Source organism: Nerophis lumbriciformis, linkage group LG02, assembly GCF_033978685.3.
Source record: "Nerophis lumbriciformis linkage group LG02, RoL_Nlum_v2.1, whole genome shotgun sequence".
Classification (NCBI taxonomy): domain Eukaryota; kingdom Metazoa; phylum Chordata; class Actinopteri; order Syngnathiformes; family Syngnathidae; genus Nerophis; species Nerophis lumbriciformis.
The window spans coordinates 60887857-60909901 of NC_084549.2; the positions used below are offsets into that span (position 1 = coordinate 60887857).

A 22045-nucleotide genomic window follows, 5' to 3' on the forward strand; every position below is an offset into this window, starting at 1 on the left:
CAGGGCTCTCCCTTAGAGATAGGGTGAGAAGCTCTGTCATCCGGGGGGAGCTCAAAGTAAAGCCGCTGCTCCTCCACATCGAGAGGAGCCAGATGAGGTGGTTCGGGCATCTGGTTAGGATGCCACCCGATCGCCTCCCTCGGGAGGTGTTTAGGGCACGTCCGACCGGTAGGAGGCCACGGGGAAGACCCAGGACACGTTGGGAAGACTATGTCTCCCGGCTGGCCTGGGAACGCCTCGGGATCCCCCGGGAGGGGCTGGACGAAGTGGCTGGGGAGAGGGAAGTCTGGGCTTCCCTTCTTAGGCTGCTGCCCCCGCGACCCGACCTCGGATAAGCGGAAGAAGATGGATGGATGGATGGATTTTTTTTTTTTTTTTTTATTGAATCAACATAGAAAAAAACACACGATACACTTTCAACTAGTGCATCAACCCAAAAAAAAAAAAACTCCCTCCCCCATTCACACTCATACACACCCACTCACACAAAAGGGATTGTTTCTTTCTGCTACCAATATTCTGGTTCCCACAACATGGACAACACTTCTGCAAGGGACACAGTCCCTGAAGCACACTTGATTGTTTGTGCTGCTGGTCCACTAACATTTTCATTTAATTACTTTTTTTTAATTTTTTTTATGTAATTATTTTTATATTGTTTTACTTTCTTTTTTATCCAAGAAAAGATTTATGTATCTTATCTAAAAAAAAAAGAAGAAAAAAAAGGGACCTTATCTTCACCAGACCTGGTTGTAAATGAAATTAGCTTCGTTTATAGGGTTTTTTTAAAACCAGGTCCAGTCCAGATAATGTCCAAGTCGGGTTCAGCAACACACACCTTCATTCATGTACACTGGAAAAAAATAATAAAATAAAATATAAACATTTAATTATATTTTTTAATGCAGCAAACTAATTTAAAAACATGATTTTTAGCTTTTGGGATGTTGTAGCAATATAAATGTTCTACACATTTCTCATAACTGGTCGTCATCTGTAATGGGAATGATTTGGAAGTAGTTTAACTCCTACAGGATGCAAGAAGGACACCAGCGTAATATTCAATAGACAACAACACAAATTTTTACAACGTCCCGCCCCCCCTTGCAGGAAACCCACCAGAAGCTGGCGGACAAGAAGCAGCTCCACGTGGTGGAGTTCCGCCAGGAGCGCGGCCCGCTGCCTGTAGTGGTGGCCAGCCCCAAATTCGGCGCAAAAACTGAGCCGGAACCCGAGGACGAGATCCTCAACACTCGTCTGAACTGGGACGACGTCCGAGCCTCGCAGGTGTCCAAACGCTCCGTCTGGGCGGGCGTCAAACGCACTATTTGGTAGCGCGATGACAGAGAATGACTTACTTACTGTGGAGAACTTAGAATTTAGTAATTACATTCTGGTCACGTGTTTTGGCGCTGAAATACAATTATGTACATCATGTCCTTTTGCATGTACTCACATGGCTCATTAAATCAAATAATTCATCTTACAGTGAATTTAATGTCTTTACTGATCTTTCACACGCCACTTCATTCATAATTGTCAAAACACTAGTTTTTAAGATTTCTACTTCAGAGAAAACAAAAAATTGACATTTTCAGAGTGACATGGAAGAAGAAAAAAACATTTGCAGTAAATGTCTGGAAAGGTTGAAAAAATATAGATAAAATGCAATGTTGATTGTTATATAATAATTACAATTTTTACTGCACAAAAAAATGGAAAATATGAAATAAGATCTTTTTTTTACTTCAAGGCAAAAATCATAATTTTACTTAACTTTTGAATGATTTTGTTCTCATTGGGCCTAGAAACAAAAACATTCGAATTTGTTTTGAAGATCATAGAAAAGAGTTTAAAATGGCTGACATACAATTGCATATTAAATATGTAACACCAAATGTTTTTCAGAAGTGTTTCCATCTGAGAGAGGACAAGATGGCGTGAATGAAGTACAGGAGTGTGGCCGTGAATGCAAACACCTGAAACACATACAGAGTGACAACATTATACGGCACATATTTACTACTGCACATACTACAGTAATGTACATACCATGTACTACTTACTATACATACTATTATGTACTGCTGATAATACTATGTATTACTTCACATACTTGTTATTGCACATACTACAGTCATGTACTACTTACTGTACATATTTACTGCTAATAATACTATGTACTACTTCACATACTTGTTATTGCACATACTATGTACTACTGCACATACTACAGTCATGTACATGCTACCATGTACTACTTACTGTACATATGTACTGCTGATAATACTATGTACTACTTCACATACTTGTTATTGCACATATTATGTACTACTGCACATACTACAGTCATGTACATACTACTATGTACTACTTACTGTACATATATACTGCTGATAATACTATGTAATACTTCACATACTTGTTATTGTACATACTATGTATACTGCACATACTACAGTCATGTACATAATACCATGTACTACTTACTGTACATACTATTTTGTACTGCTGATAATACTATGTACTACTTCACATACTGCACATACTATGTACTACTGCACATACTACAGTCATGTACTACTTACTGTACATATGTACTGCTGATAATACTATGTACTACTTCACATACTGCACATACTATGTACTACTGCACATACTACAGTCATGTACTACTTACTGTACATATGTACTGCTGATAATACTATGTACTACTTCACATACTTGTTATTGCACATACTATGTACTACTGCACATACTACAGTCATGTACATACTACTATGTACTACTTACTGTACATATGTACTGCTGATAATACTATGTACTACTGCACATACTACAGTCATGTACTACTTACTGTACATATGTACTGCTGATAATACTATGTACTACTTCACATACTTGTTATTGCACATACTATGTACTACTGCACATTCTACAGTCATGTACATGCTACCATGTACTACTTACTGTACATATGTACTGCTGATAATACTATGTACTACTTCACATACTTGTTATTGCACATACTATGTACTACTGCACATACTACAGTCATGTACTACTTACTGTACATATGTACTGCTGATAATACTATGTACTACTTCACATACTTGTTATTGCACATACTATGTACTACTGCATATACTACAGTCATGTACATACTACCATGTACTACTTACTGTACATACTATTTTGTACTGCTGATAATACTATGTACTACTTCACATACTTGTTATTGCACATACTATGTACTACTGCACATACTACTATGTATTACTGCACATACTACAGTCATGTGCATACTACTATGTACTACTGTACATACTATCATGTACTGCAGATAACATGTACTACTCCACATAATAGTTATTGCACATACTACGTACTACAGCACATACTATTTACTACTGCACATACTACAATCATGTACATACTACCATGTACTACTTACTGTACATACTATTTTGTACTGCTGATAATACTATGTACTACTTCACATACTTGTTATTGCACATACTATGTACTACTGCATTTACTACTATGTATTACTGCACATACTACAGTCATGTGCATACTACTATGTACTATACTGTACATCGTATTATGTACTACTTTAATAATAGTTATTGCACATATTATGTACTACAGCACATACTAGTCTGCACATACTATGAACACATTCATAATATACTATGTATACCCAGTGATGGGCAAGCTACGGTACTTGGAAAATGTAGTAAGCTTAGCTTCAAGTGACTTTAGATTAAATGTAGTTAAGCTACAGTACCTGTAGTACCTGTCATTAAAGACCAGGCTGGTAAGGTAGGGAGTATGGACAATTATCGACCCCTAGCCAGCATACTATCTAAAGTGCGATAATATACAGAGTTGAGGATCTTATTCGCATCGCAGACAACCAATTTGGCTTTAAGAACAAACACAGCACTGACTTGTGTATTTATGCTTCAGAAGAAGCAGTATAAAAATACAGAGGGCAGGGCTTTACAATGTTGGGAGGAATTATTGATGCATCTAAAGCAAAACAACCATCACAAAGTCTTCACCAAGCTGAAGCATATGGGTGGTCCGGGTAGCATCATACATATCCTGGCATATTGGTACGACAGGCAGACTATGCAGGTGAAATGGGGGATTAGTTTATCCTCTCCCTTTAGAGTTGGCAATGGGGTACAGCAGGGTGGGCTTCTATCACCTGGCCGGGATATATATTTAATATTTAGGCCACATCATCAATGATAAAATGGAGGTTGATGCTGACATGCTAACTGCAACCCTCTGGGTGAGGTTTAAAGGCCTACTGAAATGCGATTTTCTTATTTAAACGGGGATAGCAGGTCCATTCTATGTGTCATACTTGATCATTTCGCGATATTGCCATATTTTTGCTGAAAGGATTTAGTAGAGAGCATCGACGATAAAGTTCGCAACTTTTGGTCGCTGATAAAAAAAGCCTTGCCTGTACCGGAAGTAGCAGACGAGTAGCGTGACGTCACAGGTTGTGGAGCTCCTCACATCCGCACATTGTTTACAATCATGGCCACCAGCAGCGAGAGCGATTCGGACCGAGAAAGCGACGATTTCCCCATTAATTTGAGCGAGGATGAAAGATTTGTGGATGAGGAAAGTGAGAGTGAAGGACTAGAGGGCAGTGGGAGCGATTCAGATAGGGAAGATGCTGTGAGAGGCGGGTGGGACCTGATATTCACCTGGGAATGACTAAAACAGTAAATAAACACAAGACATATATATACTCTATTAGCCACAACACAACCAGGCTTATATTTAATATGCCACAAATTAATTCCGCATAACAAACACCTCCCTCCTCCCGTCCATATAACCCGCCAATACAACTAAAACACCTGCACAACACACTCAATCCCACAGCCCAAAGTACCGTTCACCTCCCCAAAGTTCATACAGCACATATATTTCCCCAAAGTCCCCAAAGTTACGTACGTGACATGCACATAGCGGCACGCACGTACGGGCAAGCGATCAAATGTTTGGAAGCCGCAGCTGCATGCGTACTCACGGTACCGTGTCTGCGCATCCAACTCAAAGTCCTCCTGGTAAGAGTTTCTGTTGTCCTAGTTCTCCACAGGCCAATGGTAAAGCTTGACTGTCATCTTCCGGGAATGTAAACAATGAAACACCGGCTGTGTTTGTGTTGTTGCTGCAGTCGGCCGCAATACACCGCTTCCCACCTACAGCTTTCTTTGCTGTCTCCATTGTTCATTGAACAAATTGCAAAAGATTCACCAACACAGATGTCCAGAATACTGTGGAATTTTGCGATGAAAACAGATGACTTAATAGCTGGCCACCATGCTGTCCCAAAATGTCCTCCACAATCCGTGACGTCACGCGCTGACGTCATCATACCGAGACGTTTTCAGCAGGATATTTTGCGCGAAATTTCAAAATTGCACTTTAGTAAGCTAACCCGGCCGTATTGGCATGTGTTGCAATGTTAAGATTTCATCATTGATATATAAACTATCAGACTGCGTGGTCGGTAGTAGTGGGTTTCAGTAGGCCTTTAAGAAAGAGAGATTTTGCAAACTCCAGGTTGCCTATAATGACTGTCACAGAATCCTGCTCAGAAAGCCCAGGGGTAGTAGTGTAGAGCTTTTTTGTGGTTTCAGGATAAACACCTTCCACGTCCCGCTGAGGAAACGGATGTTTAAGTCTATATGTAGACTGCAGGGGTCCGAGAATGATCTTATTATACAGATAGCCAATCATAGGTGTGGTTCTGTTAGGTACCAATCCTACATATGAGAACACTGGTATTTGGTTATAGGATGTATAGAAGCATTTTTTTAAATATATTTGTTTTACTGCTTTTATTTATTAGATGCCTTTTACTTCATGTTTTAATATGATGTGATATAATGCCTTTTATACTGTACACTTTGTTTTATGTACTGTATGTGATTGTATGTCTACTTGGACGTTGTCATCTGCAAAGAAGCTTGATTGATATTACCAGAGAACTGTAGCAAGCTACACGGCAAAAGTAGCTTGCTACATCAAAGCTTTTATATATAACCCCCAGTATAACAGGCATTACGCTACAGACCCCCATTTAACAGCATTTCTCAGTATGGGCCCAAATGTACAATATACGTAAATGTTAGTGTAACAGAGTGTACAAATGGACCCATTACTATTAACTATCTGTTATTTAGCCGAGGACACCCTACAACTACTTCTAGAGGTCGCCGCACTTCACTGTATGTGTTTATTTTAGTTTGCCTTTTCTTTGGCCCACCCCTATAATGTTATTCATTCTCTCTACATTTAGTAAAAAAAAAAAAAACGCATCTATCTACCTTATTTTTCGGACTATAAGTCGCAGTTTTTTTCATAGATTGGCCAGGGGTGCGACTTATACTCAGGAGCGACTTATGTGTGAAATTATTAACACATTACCGTAAAATATCAAATTATATTATTTATCTCATTCACGTAAGAGACTAGACGTATAAGATTTCATTGGATTTAGCGATTAGGAGTGACAGATTGTTTGGTAAACGTAAAGCATGTTCTATATGTTATAGTTATTTGAATGACTCTTACCATAACATGTTACGTTAACATACCAGGCACGTTCTCAGTTGGTTATTTATGCCTCATATAACGTACACTTATTCAGCCTGTTGTTCACTATTCGTTATTTATTTTATTTTGCCTGTCAAAATGTCTATTCTTGGTGTTGGGTTTTATCAAATAAATTTCCCAAAAAATGCGACTTATCCTCCAGTGCGACTTATATATGTTTTTTTCCTTCTTTATTATGCATTTTCGGCAGGTGCGACTTATACTCCGAAAAATACGGTATACCAAAAAAAACAATGACTTGTGTGTTTGGGAACAGTTGCTAAAGGTTATGTGCAGTACAACTTTTCATGATCTCAACTCACCTCAATGTGTTTACTGAGTAAACCACTAAAAACTAAGGTTTTGGACGGTGTTTTTTCCAAACTTGGCCGTATTTCTGTCTAAATATGGCCAAGGACGCGCATAATTGTGGGTTTCTTGCACGTCCTCTTCATCACTAAGGAAAAATCTAATCTGCGGGAGAGAATCTCTCGGCCATTGTCAAGTATGTTTCTTTTTTTTTTTTTTTGAATGGTCAGCTTGAAGCGTCCCTCTGTCTCGGACTCGTCGTCATGTGACATGACGTTATGATTTTGCTCCCTGGTTTCGATAACATGCCTTATCTGGCCAGTCCGTAATGTTTCAACCTAACCTTAGCCATCATACGAACACCAACCGATCATCATGGATCTTCTCTGTATGTATGTAAGTTCTCATTTATTCAGGTCAATGTATTTTCTCTGTATTTTTGGCTGATTTTGCAGTTCATTTTCCGTTTTTCTAGCTTGTAGCTTCGATGTAAGCTACCTCGTTACGTGGGTTTAGAAATAGCTAAACTACAGGAAAAGCTACTCGTTCAAAAAGTAGCCAAGCTACTGGAAAATATAGTTAAGCTACTTAGCTTAGCTACATGTAGCGTGTTACTGCCCATCACTGTCTATACTTGTACATATTACTATCTATTACTGTCCAAAGTACTGATATGAATGTGTTTTTTTACCACAGCAGCGATGTCAATCTTGTAGATCCTGAAGGATGCTAACTTCATCAAGAAGGTGATGTAGGCCAGAGACACTGCAGCACTCAGGTAGAACAAGGTGGCCACAGCGTGGTAGACAAAGTCCTCGACACACAATATGACACACGTTAGAATATGACAAACATTACACACAACGATATGCGGTAAACACAATAAGACATATACCACACACAATTAAAATTACAGTATGACAAAACGTTACACGCAAATGACGTACATTACAATATGACACCTACACCCTGACATACACAACATGACAAACATGACACAAAATAAGGTACATTACAATATGACACGTACACAATGACATACATAACTAGACAAACATGACACAAAATAAGGTACATTACAATATGACACGTACACAATGACATACATAACTTGACAATAGGACAAACATGACACAATATAAGGTACGTTATGTTATGACATACATGACTTGATAATGGTAAATGGGTTGTACTTGTATAGCGCTTTTCTACCTTCAAGGTACTCAAAGCGCTTTGACACTACTTCCACATTTACCCATTCACACGCACATTCACACACTGATGGAGGGAGCTGCCATGCAAGGCGCTAACCAGCACCCATCAGGAGCAAGGGTGAAGTGTCTTGCTCAGGACACAACGGACATGACGAGGTTGGTACTAGGTGGGGATTGAACCAGGGACCCTCGGGTCGCGCACGGCCATTCTTCCACTGCGCCACGCCGTAATATGACAAACACGACACAAAATAAGGTACATTACAATATGACACGTACACAATGACATATTTTACACAACTTGACTATGACAAACATGACATAAAAAAATAAGGTACATTACAATATGACACGTACACAATGACACAAAATAAGGTACATTAGTGTTGGGAAAGTAACACGTTACTGTAACGCCGTTATTTTCGGCAGTAACTAGTAGTCTAACGCGTTATTTTTTATATTCAGTAACTCAGTTACCGTTACTACATGATACGTTACTGCGTTATTTTACGTTATTTTTAATGTAGTATCATCTAGAAACAGAAGATCTGAGTGTGTTTTATTGGAGCGCTGCGGTGTCGTCCTTCTGTGTCACAAAGAAAAGAAGAGGCATGCTTTGTGTGGGTGGGGGCAGGGGGAGGGGGCTCCCAGACCGTAGTTGAGGAGCGCAGGGGAGACGTTCCTCCAGGGCCTATGTACTTCGAGGGTAACACCCTTCACTTTACCTGGCAGTGGGTCTTTACAGCTCCGGACTCGAGGGTGAATGACGAGGCCGGCAGTTTGTTGCAACTTTGTGACTTTATTGGTGTCTTGCGTGCAGCCATCCACCAAGTTACTCACTGTTGCCGCTCCCTCACTTCTCTCGCCCACTCACTCACTGACGTCACTCACCTCACATGCTGTCATATCTTAAAGGGCAACACACACACACACACATACGCTACTCTCATAACAACTAACAAGACATCATGGCGGAGCCAGAAGTCGAGTTTCTTAACATGGAGATATTCTCACTACTTTTCGAGCACAAAGGAAAGAACATTTTAGTTAAATGTAAGTTGTGTCTTGGATCAAAGATCCCATCTACTTAAAGTTAAAGTGCCAATGATTGTCACACACACACTAGGTGTGGCGAAATTATTCTCTGCATTTGACCCATCACCCTTGATCACCCCCTGGTAGTTGAGGGGAGCAGTAAGCAGCAGCGGTGACCGTGTCCAGGAATACTGCCCAAAACAGCAGTTCAAATCTGCTGAAACAGCTACAAAAGCAACATGCTTCGACGAAGCTAGTAAAGACAGACACAGACTCAGATGCCACTTCAGCTCCACATAAGGATTTTAACGGAGGGACTCTTTGCCAGGACAACATTGATAGAGCCATTGCAGCGTATGTGCTAGAAGACATGCAGGCTATTTCTACAGTGGAGTCACCCGCTTTCAGGCAGCTAATTAGCATGATACCGGCGTCAAACAGCAAATGGCACGGAAAACATGTTCCAAGTACCTGGACAGTGAGTACAAAAACATGGAAAGCGAGCTAAAGAAAACACTCCGAACTCTGCCTCTGCTCATCATTCATCACTGAAGGTACACACTCTGTCAATTCTTTTATTACTCTTTCATTCTAGACTTCTAGAGTGTTTGATTATCACATCACTCTAAATGTATAGACTATAAAGTTCACAAACATAAAGAGGGATCTAGTGGGCCAGGCCAATCTTTCCTTATCTCTAAACTAAAACTGGGGAAATGTGTAGTGTTCTGGGCTTCAGTACAGTGTTGATCTCCTGAATACATGATTTTATTTCAGAATTCTTTGAGCGAGAAAAAATGCTTGGTTAGGCTTTGTGTATGTCATGTGTGCCTTCCTTGGGTGAAGCCAGGATTACAGCTATGTTGTTATTATGCCGTTTGTTACTTACGTATGTTACGTTGCAGCTATTTAAAATAGTTTTGTCAATTTATTCTGGCCTGAAATAAATTGGCCCTTTGAAACATGTCTTTGTCTTTGTGTGTTGTATGTGTCAGGTTTGTCACTGACAGTTTAGTTATGTTTTGAGTTTTTCCTCTGTCTGTCTTTATTTCCTGTAAGCGCTCTTATTTTGTCTTTATTTCCTGCTTGTATCCCTGAGTGCTTTTTCCCCTCAGCTGTGGCTGATTGGCACCTGGCCACACCTTTTGTTTGTACCCTTTTGTTTGTTTTTGGTTATAGTGTTAAATTAAATCATGTTTTCCTGCTCAATGCCTGCCGCCATCTCTGCATCTTGGGGTTTGTCACCTACACACTCTGACAGTATGTAGACCACATGGCTTAGCAAAGTTCAGTGATGCAAATGCATGTCAAGTTGATCAACAGATTGTATTATTCTCCAGTGCAACAACAGTACTGAAATGAAGGCTAAAAGGGCATTAATGGGAGCCTTAAAAAAAAAAAAGAAGTAACTAAATAGTTAATTTTCACAGTAACGCATTACAATTTGGTGTAATTAACTGAGTTAGTAACTGAGTTACTTTTGAAATAGAGTAATTGTAACTAGTTACTGGTTTTCAGTAACTAACCCAACACTGATTACAATATGACACTGACATACACAACTTGACAATATGACACGTACACAACTTGACAATGTGACAAACATGACACACTAAGGTACATTTCAATATGACACGTACACAATGACATCTTTTACCCAACCTGACAAAATAAGAACTCATTTTCAACAAAGTTCAAAGTGTTCATCATAATTCTTCTTCTTTGTACTTTGTAAACACTTAGTTTGATCAGCCTCTTAAACTGGATCTTATCAGTACATTCTTTGCTATACCCATTCCATAGTTAAATTCCACATACTGACATGCTAAAGGTTTTAAGTGTTGTACGTGCATAAAAATATAAAAGTTAGATTTTCCTCCAAGGTTACATTTCTCCTCTTTTGTTGAGAATTGTTGTACGAATGTAGCAGGTTATAGTTTGCTTTATACATAATTTTAGCTGTTTGCAAATTCACTAGGTCGTTGAATTTCAATATTTTTGATTTAATGAATAAAGCGTTTAAACCAGGGGTGTCAAACTCATTTTAGATCGGGGGCCACATGGAGAAAAATCACGGCACGATAACTTAAAAATAAAGACAACTTAGGATTGTCTTTTTTGTTTGTTTAAAAATAGAACAAGCCCGAATGTACAAATCATAATGTTAGCTTTTTTTTTTACACTTATATATTGCGCTTAAGCATTTATTTGTCATTTTTTATATTTTCTGAATAAATTGTGATAATGTTCATCAGTCAACTCATTGGTGTCTATCAAGATTTTTAAAAAAATCTCAAAATCAAATCACAGGTTATTACCAAAATACACAATTTGTATGTGTAAACATACAAAATTAGCTAAGAAGCTAGCATAAACATTAGCGTGTTGATGTTAGCATGCTAATATAAGAGGCCTTAGTATACTTCCAAGATGACGCGAGTACCAAAAAACATGATTTTTAGGTTAAAACATGCACAATCAGCTAAGAAGCTAGCACAAAACATTGGCATGTTAACGTTAGCATGCTAATATAAGAGACGTCAGTATACTTCCAAGATGACGCCAAGTATCAAAAAACGAATGGCGTACAAAGTGCGGTGACCATTTTCCGCCAGTTATTATGTGACCGGATAAGAAGAAATACCAAAATACACAATTTGTGGATGTAAACATACAAAATTAGCTAAAAAGCTAGTATAAAATATTAGCATTTTAACGTTAGCATGCTGTAGCATGTAGTTTGATCATTTTCCTCGACTGATGTACTAACGTGGTTTATTTTGTACATATGTACAAAGATACAAAGAATTGCTATTGCGACATCCAGTGGACACATTTAGAACAGCGTTTTTTGTTTTTTTTTCATTCAAAAATTTCAGGTACATTTTATACTTGGCAAACTCGTCCCGCGGGCTGGATAAAACCTGTTCGCGGGCCTGATCCGGCCCTCGGGCCGTACGTTTGACACCCCTGCTTTAAACGTTCTCTCCGTGTCCCTTTCACTCTCATCGGTTCTCGTTTCACGTCTCATTCTTGTACAAACCCCGTTACCATATGAGTTGGGAAATTGTGTTAGATGTAAATATAAACGGAATACAATGATTTGCAAATAATTTTCAGCCCATATTCAGTTGAATATGCTACAAAGACAACATATTTGATGTTCAAACTGATAAACTTTTTTTTTTTTTTGCAAATAATCATTAACTTTAGAATTTGATGCCAGCAACACGTGACAAAGAAGTTGGGAAAGGTGGCAATAAATACTGATAAAGTTGAGGAATGCTCATCAAACACTTATTTGGAACATCCCACAGGTGAACAGGCAAATTGGGAACAGGTGGGTGCCATGATTGGGTATAAAAGTAGATTCCATGAAATGCTCAGTCATTCACAAACAAGGATGGGGCGAGGGTCACCACTTTGTCAATTCGTGAGCAAATTGTTGAACAGTTTAAGAAAAACCTTTCTCAACCAGCTATTGCAAGGAATTTAGGGATTTCACCATCTACGGTCCGTAATATCATCAAAGGGTTCAGAGAATCTGGAGAAATCACTGCATGTAAGCAGCTAAGCCCGTGACCATCGATCCCTCAGGCTGTACTGCATCAACAGGCGACATCAGTGTGTAAAGGATATCACCACATGGGCTCAGGAACACTTCAGAAACCCACTGTCAGTAACTACAGTTGGTCGCTACATCTGTAAGTGCAAGTTAAAACTCTCCTATGCAAGGCGAAAACCGTTAATCAACAACACCCAGAAACGCCGTCGGCTTCGCTGGGCCTGAGCTCATCTAAGATGGACTGATACAAAGTGGAAAAGTGTTCTGTGGTCTGACGAGTCCACATTTCAAATTGTTTTTGGAAACTGTGGACGTCGTGTCTTCCGGACCAAAGAGGAAAAGAACCATCCGGATTGTTATAGGCGCAAAGTTGAAAAGCCAGCATCTGTGATGGTATGGGGGTGTATTAGTGCCCAAGACATGGGTAACTTACAAATCTGTGAAGGCACCATTAATGCTGAAAGGTACATACAGGTTTTGGAGCAACATATGTTGCCATCCAAGCAACGTTACCATGGACGCCCCTGCTTATTTCAGCAAGACAATGCCAAGCCAAGTGTTACATCAACGTGGCTTCATAGTAAAAGAGTGCAGGTACTAAACTGGCCTGCCTGTAGTCCAGACCTGTCTCCCATTGAAAATGTGTGGCGCATTATGAAGCCTAAAATACCACAACGGAGACCCCCGGACTGTTGAACAACTTAAGCTGTACATCAAGCAAGAATGGGAAAGAATTCCACCTGAGAAGCTTAAAAAATGTGTCTCCTCAGTTCCCAATCGTTTACTGAGTGTTGTTAAAAGGAAAGGCCATGTAACACAGTGATGAACATGCCCTTTCCCAACTACTTTGTCACGTGTTGCAGCCATGAAATTCTAAGTTAATTATTATTTGCAAAAAAAAAATTAAGTTTATGAGTTTGAACATCAAATATCTTGTCTTTGTAGTGCATTCAATTGAATATGGGTTGAAAAGAATTTGCATATCATTGTATTCCGTTTATATTTACATCTAACACAATTTCCCAACTCATATGGAAACGGGGTTTGTACTTCACTCGCATTCAATTCTCAACTCATAACCCATTTGGTTCATACCAATATCTTTCTCATCACGTCTAATGTTCTTGAGGTTGCGTGGCGTGGCATTGACGATGAGCATTCAGAGAATTCACTACATTTTCCCACTTATGCCCCATTCTCATCCAAAATCGTGTTTTGTCATCTATTCTCATCTCATGCTCGTCCAATTCTCATCTCATGCTAAAAGCTTCCAATATAATTTTCCTCACAGAGCGTCCTCATCCAAATCTCCTCCCATTCGACCGCTATTCTCATGGTGTTTCTTTATCGTCCCATTCTCATCTCCTGTGTGCGTCTTACAGCGGCGGCCCAGCTGGAGCTGCTGTGGTGGCAGCCGGCGATGAAGAGGATCATCCAGAGGAGGGTGGTGGAGAAGCAGAAGAGGGAGACAAACATCACCCAGCCCAGAGGATTGGGAGGCTCCACGCGGGTGGAGGCCACCAGGATCCACACCAGCCCGCCGGTCACCTGCGCCCATGAGAAGTCATGAGGTAACTTGTGTCAGGTTCAAACACTGATGACATCTATTTAACAAACAAGAAGCAAGGAATCATGCAGAGACAGAGTTAAATTTTGCTCAATTGAGGAGAGACGTTTATTTGGGCTGTACTCTAGTTACAGATCCAAACTACACTCTTAAGTTCAGCCCACGTGCTTCCTCTATTTATTTGGGAGGTCCCTGGTTACATCACTGAAGCTGTCGCTGAGGGAAGGGGGTAATCTCGACAGCTCCAATTAGACACAATATATGACTATTAATGAAATGCAAATGTGTTGATACTCGTGATATCGCCCTGTCTCTGCTCTGTCTGCGTCACAGCACTCGATGTTCGGCCTTGGCAGTCAGCAGGCCGATTTTGGAAACAAACACTGATACGAGACTGGCTTTGCACAGATAGAAAAAGTACTACTTCAGCACAATTGATAATAACTATAGCAACGGCCCTTAAGCATAAAAGTTGTGTGATAATATATACCTAATTATTCTAACAACTTTTGAGACCGATCATAACTCGGTACCAGTATTTTGTTGCGTAAACATAACTGGGATGGAGGCTGTATTAGACGTGTCCAACTCAAGGCTGGGGGCCCAGATCTGGCCCGCCACATAATTGAATTTGGCCCTGGAAAAAATGTAAATGAAGTTCTTCATCTTTCTTACTAAATGTATTTGTTCTTTTCATTTTCACAGAATCACCTTTTTTTATCTTTTTTTTTACTTAAATATCTGCTTATGAAACAAATTTATGATGATACATTCATACCATTTTTTTTAGTTAAGATAGAAATAAACATGTTTTATTTGCTTTACTTATGATTTCAATTCAAGTTATCCATCAAATTGTACCCTGTAAAAATGACTATATTTTAGGGTAAAATTGTGACATTTACTGGGGGTTTTAACAGCTTTTTTTGGTCAACTGAGGTCTGTTTTACCATTTACAGTAATACACCGTAATAGCTACAGTTTTTAAAGGTAAAAAACTGGCAGCTCAATTGCCAGAATTTTACCGTATTAAAGCATTTTTCTATTTACAGTGAAAACAATTTTTTTACGTAAATTTTACAGTAAAATTCTGGCAACTGAGCTTGGCCAGATACCAGTATACTTCCAAGATTGCGCCAAGTATTAAAAAACTCACGGTGTACAAAGTGCGGCGACCATTTTCCGCCCGTTATTATGTGACTGGATAAGAGGGAATACCAAAATACACAATTTGTGTGCGTAAACATACAACATTAGCTAAGAAGCTAGCATAAAACATTAGCGTGTTGATGTTAGCATGCTAATATAAGAGGCCTTAGTATACTTCCAAGATGACGCTAGTACCAAAAAACATGATTTTTAGGTTAAAACATGCACAATTAGCTAAGAAGCTAGCACAAAACGTTGGCACGTTAACGTTAGCATGCTAATATAAGAGACGTTATTATATTTCCAAGATGATGCCAAGTATTAAACTCATGGTGTACAAAGTGCGGCGACCATTTTCCGTCCGTTATTATGTGACTGGATAAAAAGGAATACCAAAATACACAATTTGTATGTGTAAACATACAAAATTAGCTAAGAAGCTAGCATAAAACATTAGCGTGTTGATGTTAGCATGCTAATATAAGAGGCCTTAGTATACTTCCAAGATGACGCTAGTACCAAAGAAACATGATTTTTAAGTTAAAACATGCACAATTAGCTAAGAAGCTAGCGCAAAACGTTGGCATGTTAACGTTAGCATGCTAATATAAGAGACGTCATTATATTTCCAAGGTAATGCCAAGTTTTAAAAAAACCAAGGGTGTACAAAGTGTGGCGGCCATTTTACACCCGATATGTGACCAGATATGAAGAAATACACAATTTGTAGATGTAAACATACAAAATTAGCTAAAAAGCTAGTATAAAACAATAGAATTTTAAAGTTAGCATGCTAATATAAGAAACGTTAATATACTTCCAAGATGACACGTTAGCATGTTAGCATTGCTAGTTTTTTACCATAAAAAAAACTGCAGTACTGTGTTCCCATTTGCAGTAATATGCTGTAAATAAATAAATACATTTTACGGTAAAATCATTGCGATTGTGATGACGGTTTTTTTTAGATTATTAGGTTAAAACATACAAAATTAGCTAAGAAGCTAGCACAAACCGTTGGCATGTTAACGTTAGCGTGCTAACATAAGAGACATTAGTATACTTCCAAGATGACGCCAAGTATCAAAAAACCAAGGGTGTACAAAGTGTGGCGGCCATTTTCCACCCGATATTATGTGACCAGATAAGAAGAATTACCAAACTACACAATTTGTAGATGCAAACATACAAAATTAGCTAAAAAGCTAGTATAAAATATTAGCATTTTAACGTTAGCATGCTAATATAAGAGACGTTAATATACTTCCAAGATGACCATTTTCAATTATTTCTTATATACAGTATATATATATATATATATATATATATATATATATATATATATATTTTATATATATATATATATATATATATAAAAATAATCCGTTCATGAATGAGTATATTCGTTCAGCCACCGTGTTCAATGGAGAAGTCTGATCTCCAAAATGTGCAGGCAGCATACCCCTTCCCCTTCGAGCTGTCCTGGATGAACTGAAATTATTTTTCCAATCATTTTGGAACTTGCAAGCGTACTTCTTCTTCTTACTCGTCGTCGCCATGTCTCTTCTTCGTTCTTCTGCTTCGTCTCTGTTATGTTTTTGGACATTACTACTTGCCGTAGTTTTGAAGCAATGCATGATGGGAATCCGGATGTTGTGTGTCAGTGTATTAACGTGCCGTCTGGAATAAACACACGCTGAGAAATAGCTCCGTGCCTGCCTACTTTATGGGTTATAGATAAACCTATGGATAACGGAGACATATATAATAGTCAATGTTCCCTCTTAATTGTTCATGTGTGTGAGCAAATGCAAAAACTCCCTGAGCATTCAGTGGAGCACATGTGAGCAACATCAGACGTGCACACTGTGGCTACACCAGCAGCACACATGTCCCAAACCTGACTAAATAACAAGTTCAATCTCCATCCATCCATCCATTTTCTACCGCTTGTCCCTTTCGGGGTCGCTGAAGCCTATCTCAGCTGCATTCGGGCGGAAGGCGGGGTACACCCTGGACAAGTCGCCACCTCATCGCAGGGCCAACACAGATAGACAGACAACATTCTCTTGTTATTATAATCAAATGACAGCAGTCATTTCCATAAGATCATTTTCTAATATAAGTGTTTAGGCCCACTTACAATGACAATAACAAAAAATATTGTTTTTCATGAACTGTGTACTTGTATTGTTTGTCTGGGTGGAGGTCCTGCTTTGTAAATAATTTGTACCCCTTTCAGACATTGCATTTAGTTCCCATTAAAACATTCACATGTTGCACAATGAGATGTAAGCAGGGGATCATGTGTACATACCTGCAACTTCCTGTTTGTAAAAAAAAATATTTTTATTAGTATTTATTTAATATACTAACAGCATTTCATGATTAATATTTATAAATCAAGATTCCTAATAAATGACACGAGAATAAGCACACATTTGATTGGTAAATCATAGTGTAACGACCTGGAATGACACTTTATGTGTGGTGTTGGAGTTGTCCGACTTTTTGTGTGGCTGTAAACGCATCACTGGCTAAGTGCCATATGTGCATGTGTTGGCGCAAGTGAGAAAGAGCAAGCAGCTGCTGTTGATATAACAAAGTTCCTTTTGGTCTGGTTTGTACTGCAGAAAATGACCACTTTTGCTAGATATCATTTTTGTTACTAATGTTTTGGTGATGTGTTTATGGCCGACAATAAAGAGTTTTGCTCAGTAAAGTGATCGATGGAATTCATGTCCTCAAAGCGTCTCGACAGACGTTACAATATTTGAACAATGATGACGAAAACTGTCCGTGTGTCGAAAATTGTTATGCGCTTATTTTTTTATTTGATTTTGTGCGTGGCATAGATTTGCCGTGCGCAGAGGACGCTTGAGCAGTGCGCAATTGCAGAGGCGCGCACCTTAGAGGGAACGTTGATAATAGTCTCCTTTTCAGGTGAGAGAGGACGCTAAAGGCAGTGCCTTTAAGGCACGCCCCCAATATCGTTGTCCAGGTGGAAATCGGGAGAATGGTTCAGTAGTCTCCCGGGAAAATCGGGAGGGTTGGCAAGTATGGGTATCATTCGTCAGGTAACAAAAAATTTGAGGCTGAGGTGTACACCTGCAAAATTAGCAAGAAAGCTAGCATGCTGATACTAGAATGGTAACAATTGGGCCGTTAGAAAAATTAGCTACTGGGCGCACTCTAGCCATTTTTTCTGGTCCTATTGGAGACTTTTGGAAACTTTAACATGAAAGTACTCCTGGCGAGCGGCGCCGTCTTTCTCGTGACACAAACATTTTGTTTCATTCACAAACACTGCTGGTGTCGATGTAAAGATATTTTTCAGCAGATGAAGACTGATTGATTGATTGAAACTTGTATTAGTAGATTGCACAGTACAGTACATATTCCGTACAATTGACCACTAAATGGTAACACCCGAATACGTTTTTCAACTTCTTTAAGTCGGGGTTCACGTTAATCAATTCATGGTACAAATACAAACCCCGTTTCCATATGAGTTGGGAAATTGTGTTCGATGTAAATATAAACGGAATACAATGATTTGCAAATCCTTTTCAACCCATATTCAATTGAATGCACTACAAAGACAAGATATTTGATGTTCAAACTCATACATTTTTTTTTGCAAATAATAATTAACTTAGAATTTCTTGGCTGCAACATGTGCCAAAGTAGTTGGGAAAGGGCATGTTCACCACTGTGTTACATGGCCTTTCCTTTTAACAACACTCAGTAAACGTTTGGGAACTGAGGAGACACATTTTGTAAGCTTCTCAGGTGGAATTCTTTCCCATTCTTGCTTGATGTACAGCTTAAGTTGTTCAACAGTCCGGGGGTCTCCATTGTGGTATTTTAGGCTTCATAATGCGCCACACATTTTCAATGGGAGACAGGTCTGGACTACAGGCAGGCCAGTCTAGTACCCGCACTCTTTTACTATGAAGCCACGTTGATGTAACACGTGGCTTGGCTTGCTGAAATAAGCAGGGGCGTCCATGGTAACGTTGCTTGGATGGCAACATATGTTGCTCCAAAACCTGTATGTACCTTTCAGCATTAATGGTGCCTTCACAGATTTGTAAGTTGCCCATGTCTTGGGCACTAATACACCTCCTTACCATCACAGATGCTGGCTTTTCAACTTTGCGCCTATAACAATCCGGATGGTTCTTTTCCTCTTTGGTCCGGAGGACACGACGTCCACAGTTTCCAAAAACAATTTGAAATGTGGACTCGTCAAACCACAGAACACTTTTCCACTTTGTATCAGTCCATCTTAGATGAGCTCAGGCCCAGCGAAGCCGACGGCGTTTCTGGGTGTTGTTGATAAACGGTTTTCGCCTTGCATAGGAGAGTTCTAAATTGCACTTACAGATGTAGCGACCAACTGTAGTTACTGACAGTGGGTTTCTGAAGTGTTCCTGAGCCCATGTGGTGATATCCTTTACACACCGATGTCGCTTGTTGATGCAGGACAGCCTGAGGGATCGAAGGTCACAGGCTTAGCTGCTTACGTGCAGTGATTTCTCCAGATTCTCTGAACCCTTTGATGATATTACAGACCGTAGATGGTGAAATCCCTGAATTCCTTGCAATAGCTGGTTGAGAAAGGTTTTTCTTAAACTGTTCAACAATTTGCTCACGCATTTGTTGACAAAGTGGTGACCCTCGCCCCATCCTTGTTTGTGAATGACTGAGCATCTACTTTTATACCCAATCATGGCACCCACCTGTTCCCAATTTGCCTGTTCACCTGTGGGATGTTCCAAATAAGTGTTTGATGAGCATTCCTCAACTTTATCAGTATTTATTGCCACCTTTCCCAACTTCTTTGTCACGTGCTGCTGGCATCAAATTCTAAAGTTAATGATTATTTGCAACAACAAAAAAAATGTTTATCAGTTTGAACATCAAATATGTTGTCTTTGTAGCATATTCAACTGAATATGGGTTGAAAAGGATTTGCAAATCATTGTATTCCGTTTATATTTACATCTAACACAATTTCCCAACTCATATTGAAACGGGGTTTGTATATACTATCAGCATCATACAGTCATCACACAAGTTAATCATCAGAGTATATACATTGAATTATTGACATTGTGCTTGTGTGGTCGTAGGTTCCAACCCCAGGCTTTTTTTTTTTTTTGATTGAGACTTTTATTAGTAGATTGCACAGTACAGTACATATTCCGTACAATTCACCACTAAATGGTAACACCCGAATACGTTTTTCAACTTGTTTAAGTTGGGGTTGACACCAAAAACCACAAGCAATTTGGTCCACAGTAGCGAGCGCGTAATGTCGGGGATGAGGTTGAGTCAAACAATGTGCTGGAAAGGTGAGACGCAGGAACGTGATGCACCCTCCCATATGACGGGATCTTGCCAGACAGCAGTAGTAAATAAGTAAGTAGATCCCTCACAGCACTTCTACCAGAATGCATATTCGCTCATAATTGCATGAAAATATTTATTTTGCAAAGACTCTCAGCTCATTTGCATCCCATTTCTCCCCCAATTGCCAACGGAGAGTTTTGACTATGTCCGACGACAACAAGGGTCACAGTCCAATCTCCGTTTAGCTTTGTTCCGCAAGTAAAGCACATAGCAAGGATCCCGTCATAGGGGACCTGGCGCCCCAAGGCCAGAGGTCACTCACCAGTTCGGGCAAGTAGAACATATCCGGTGCCGTGACACAAACCCCGAGTCCTGTGGGCAGACTTCCCAGGGACTGAGTGGCGGTCGCAGCCATGCCAGCCGGTTCCGCTTCCCGTGTGTACAAGCGAGGTGTCCTGGTCCTGGGGCCGGGACTAACGGAGCAGCAGGAACAGGTGTTGCCGATGAAGGCAAGCAGGGATAACTTTGCGGCCAAACCTGTTCTGTTATTGCTGGCTTTCCCACAACAGCTCCTCAGCGGACACGCCCTCCTCCGGCTCCAGCTTCATGTGAGCTGCTCGTAGGTCGAATCTTTGTGGGCCCCGGGGCCGAACTGAAAGCAGATGGACTCTCCCCATTGTTGATGATGCGTTTCCCTTGTTTGGGTTTTACACACTGGGCAAGAATCACTCCTACTGGCATCAAAGGAACCGCCTCAAACGGGTTTGGGTCCTATTAGTCCAACCTAGGGATGTCCGATAATGGCTTTTTTGCCGATATTCCGATATTGTCCAACTCTTAATTATCGATACCGATATAAACTGATATCGATATATATAGTCGTGGAATTAACACATTATTATGCCTAATTTGGACAACCAGGTATGGTGAATATAAGGTCCTTTTTAAAAACAATTAAAAAAATAAAATAAGATAAATAAATTAAAAACATTTTCTTGAATAAAATAGAAAGTAAAACAATATAAAAACAGTTACATAGAAACTAGTAATTAATGAAAATGAGTAAAATTAACTGTTAAAGGTTAGTACTATTAGTGGACCAGCAGCACGCACAATCATGTGTGCTTACGGACTGTATCCCTTGCAGACTGTATTGATATATATCGATATATAATGTAGGAACCAGAATATTAATAACAGAAAGAAACAACCCTTTTG

The 22045-nt window shown here is 39.5% G+C and overlaps 2 protein-coding genes across 6 annotated transcripts in view; one reads left to right on the forward strand and one right to left on the reverse strand.

Moving 5' to 3' along the window:
* The window catches only part of mrps5 (mitochondrial ribosomal protein S5), a 135829-nt gene extending 134343 nt beyond the window's left edge, over nt 1-1486 (forward strand). For all 4 annotated transcript variants that reach the window (XM_061966037.1, XM_061966021.1, XM_061966029.1 and 1 more), the window contains one exon: nt 1111-1486. In XM_061966037.1, coding sequence (XP_061822021.1) covers nt 1111-1335 — 225 coding nt within the window. In that variant the 3' untranslated portion in view covers nt 1336-1486. The remainder of the gene's footprint in view (nt 1-1110) is intronic.
* On the reverse strand, nt 1475-21462 carry LOC133610006 (myelin and lymphocyte protein-like). 2 transcript variants are annotated; one of them, XM_061966065.1, is made up of 5 exons: nt 21365-21462; nt 21150-21300; nt 14134-14301; nt 7631-7753; nt 1475-1979 (listed from the first exon to the last, which is right to left on the reverse strand). In XM_061966065.1, the coding sequence occupies exons 2-5, from the start codon at nt 21240-21242 to the stop codon at nt 1905-1907; spliced, it is 459 nt and encodes a 152-aa protein (XP_061822049.1). In that variant the 5' UTR covers nt 21243-21300; nt 21365-21462; the 3' UTR covers nt 1475-1904. The 2 variants fall into 2 exon arrangements, with proteins under 2 accessions (XP_061822049.1, XP_061822057.1); XM_061966073.1 differs by having other exon boundaries at nt 21192-21444.
* Nucleotides 21463-22045: the final 583 nt, after the last annotated feature.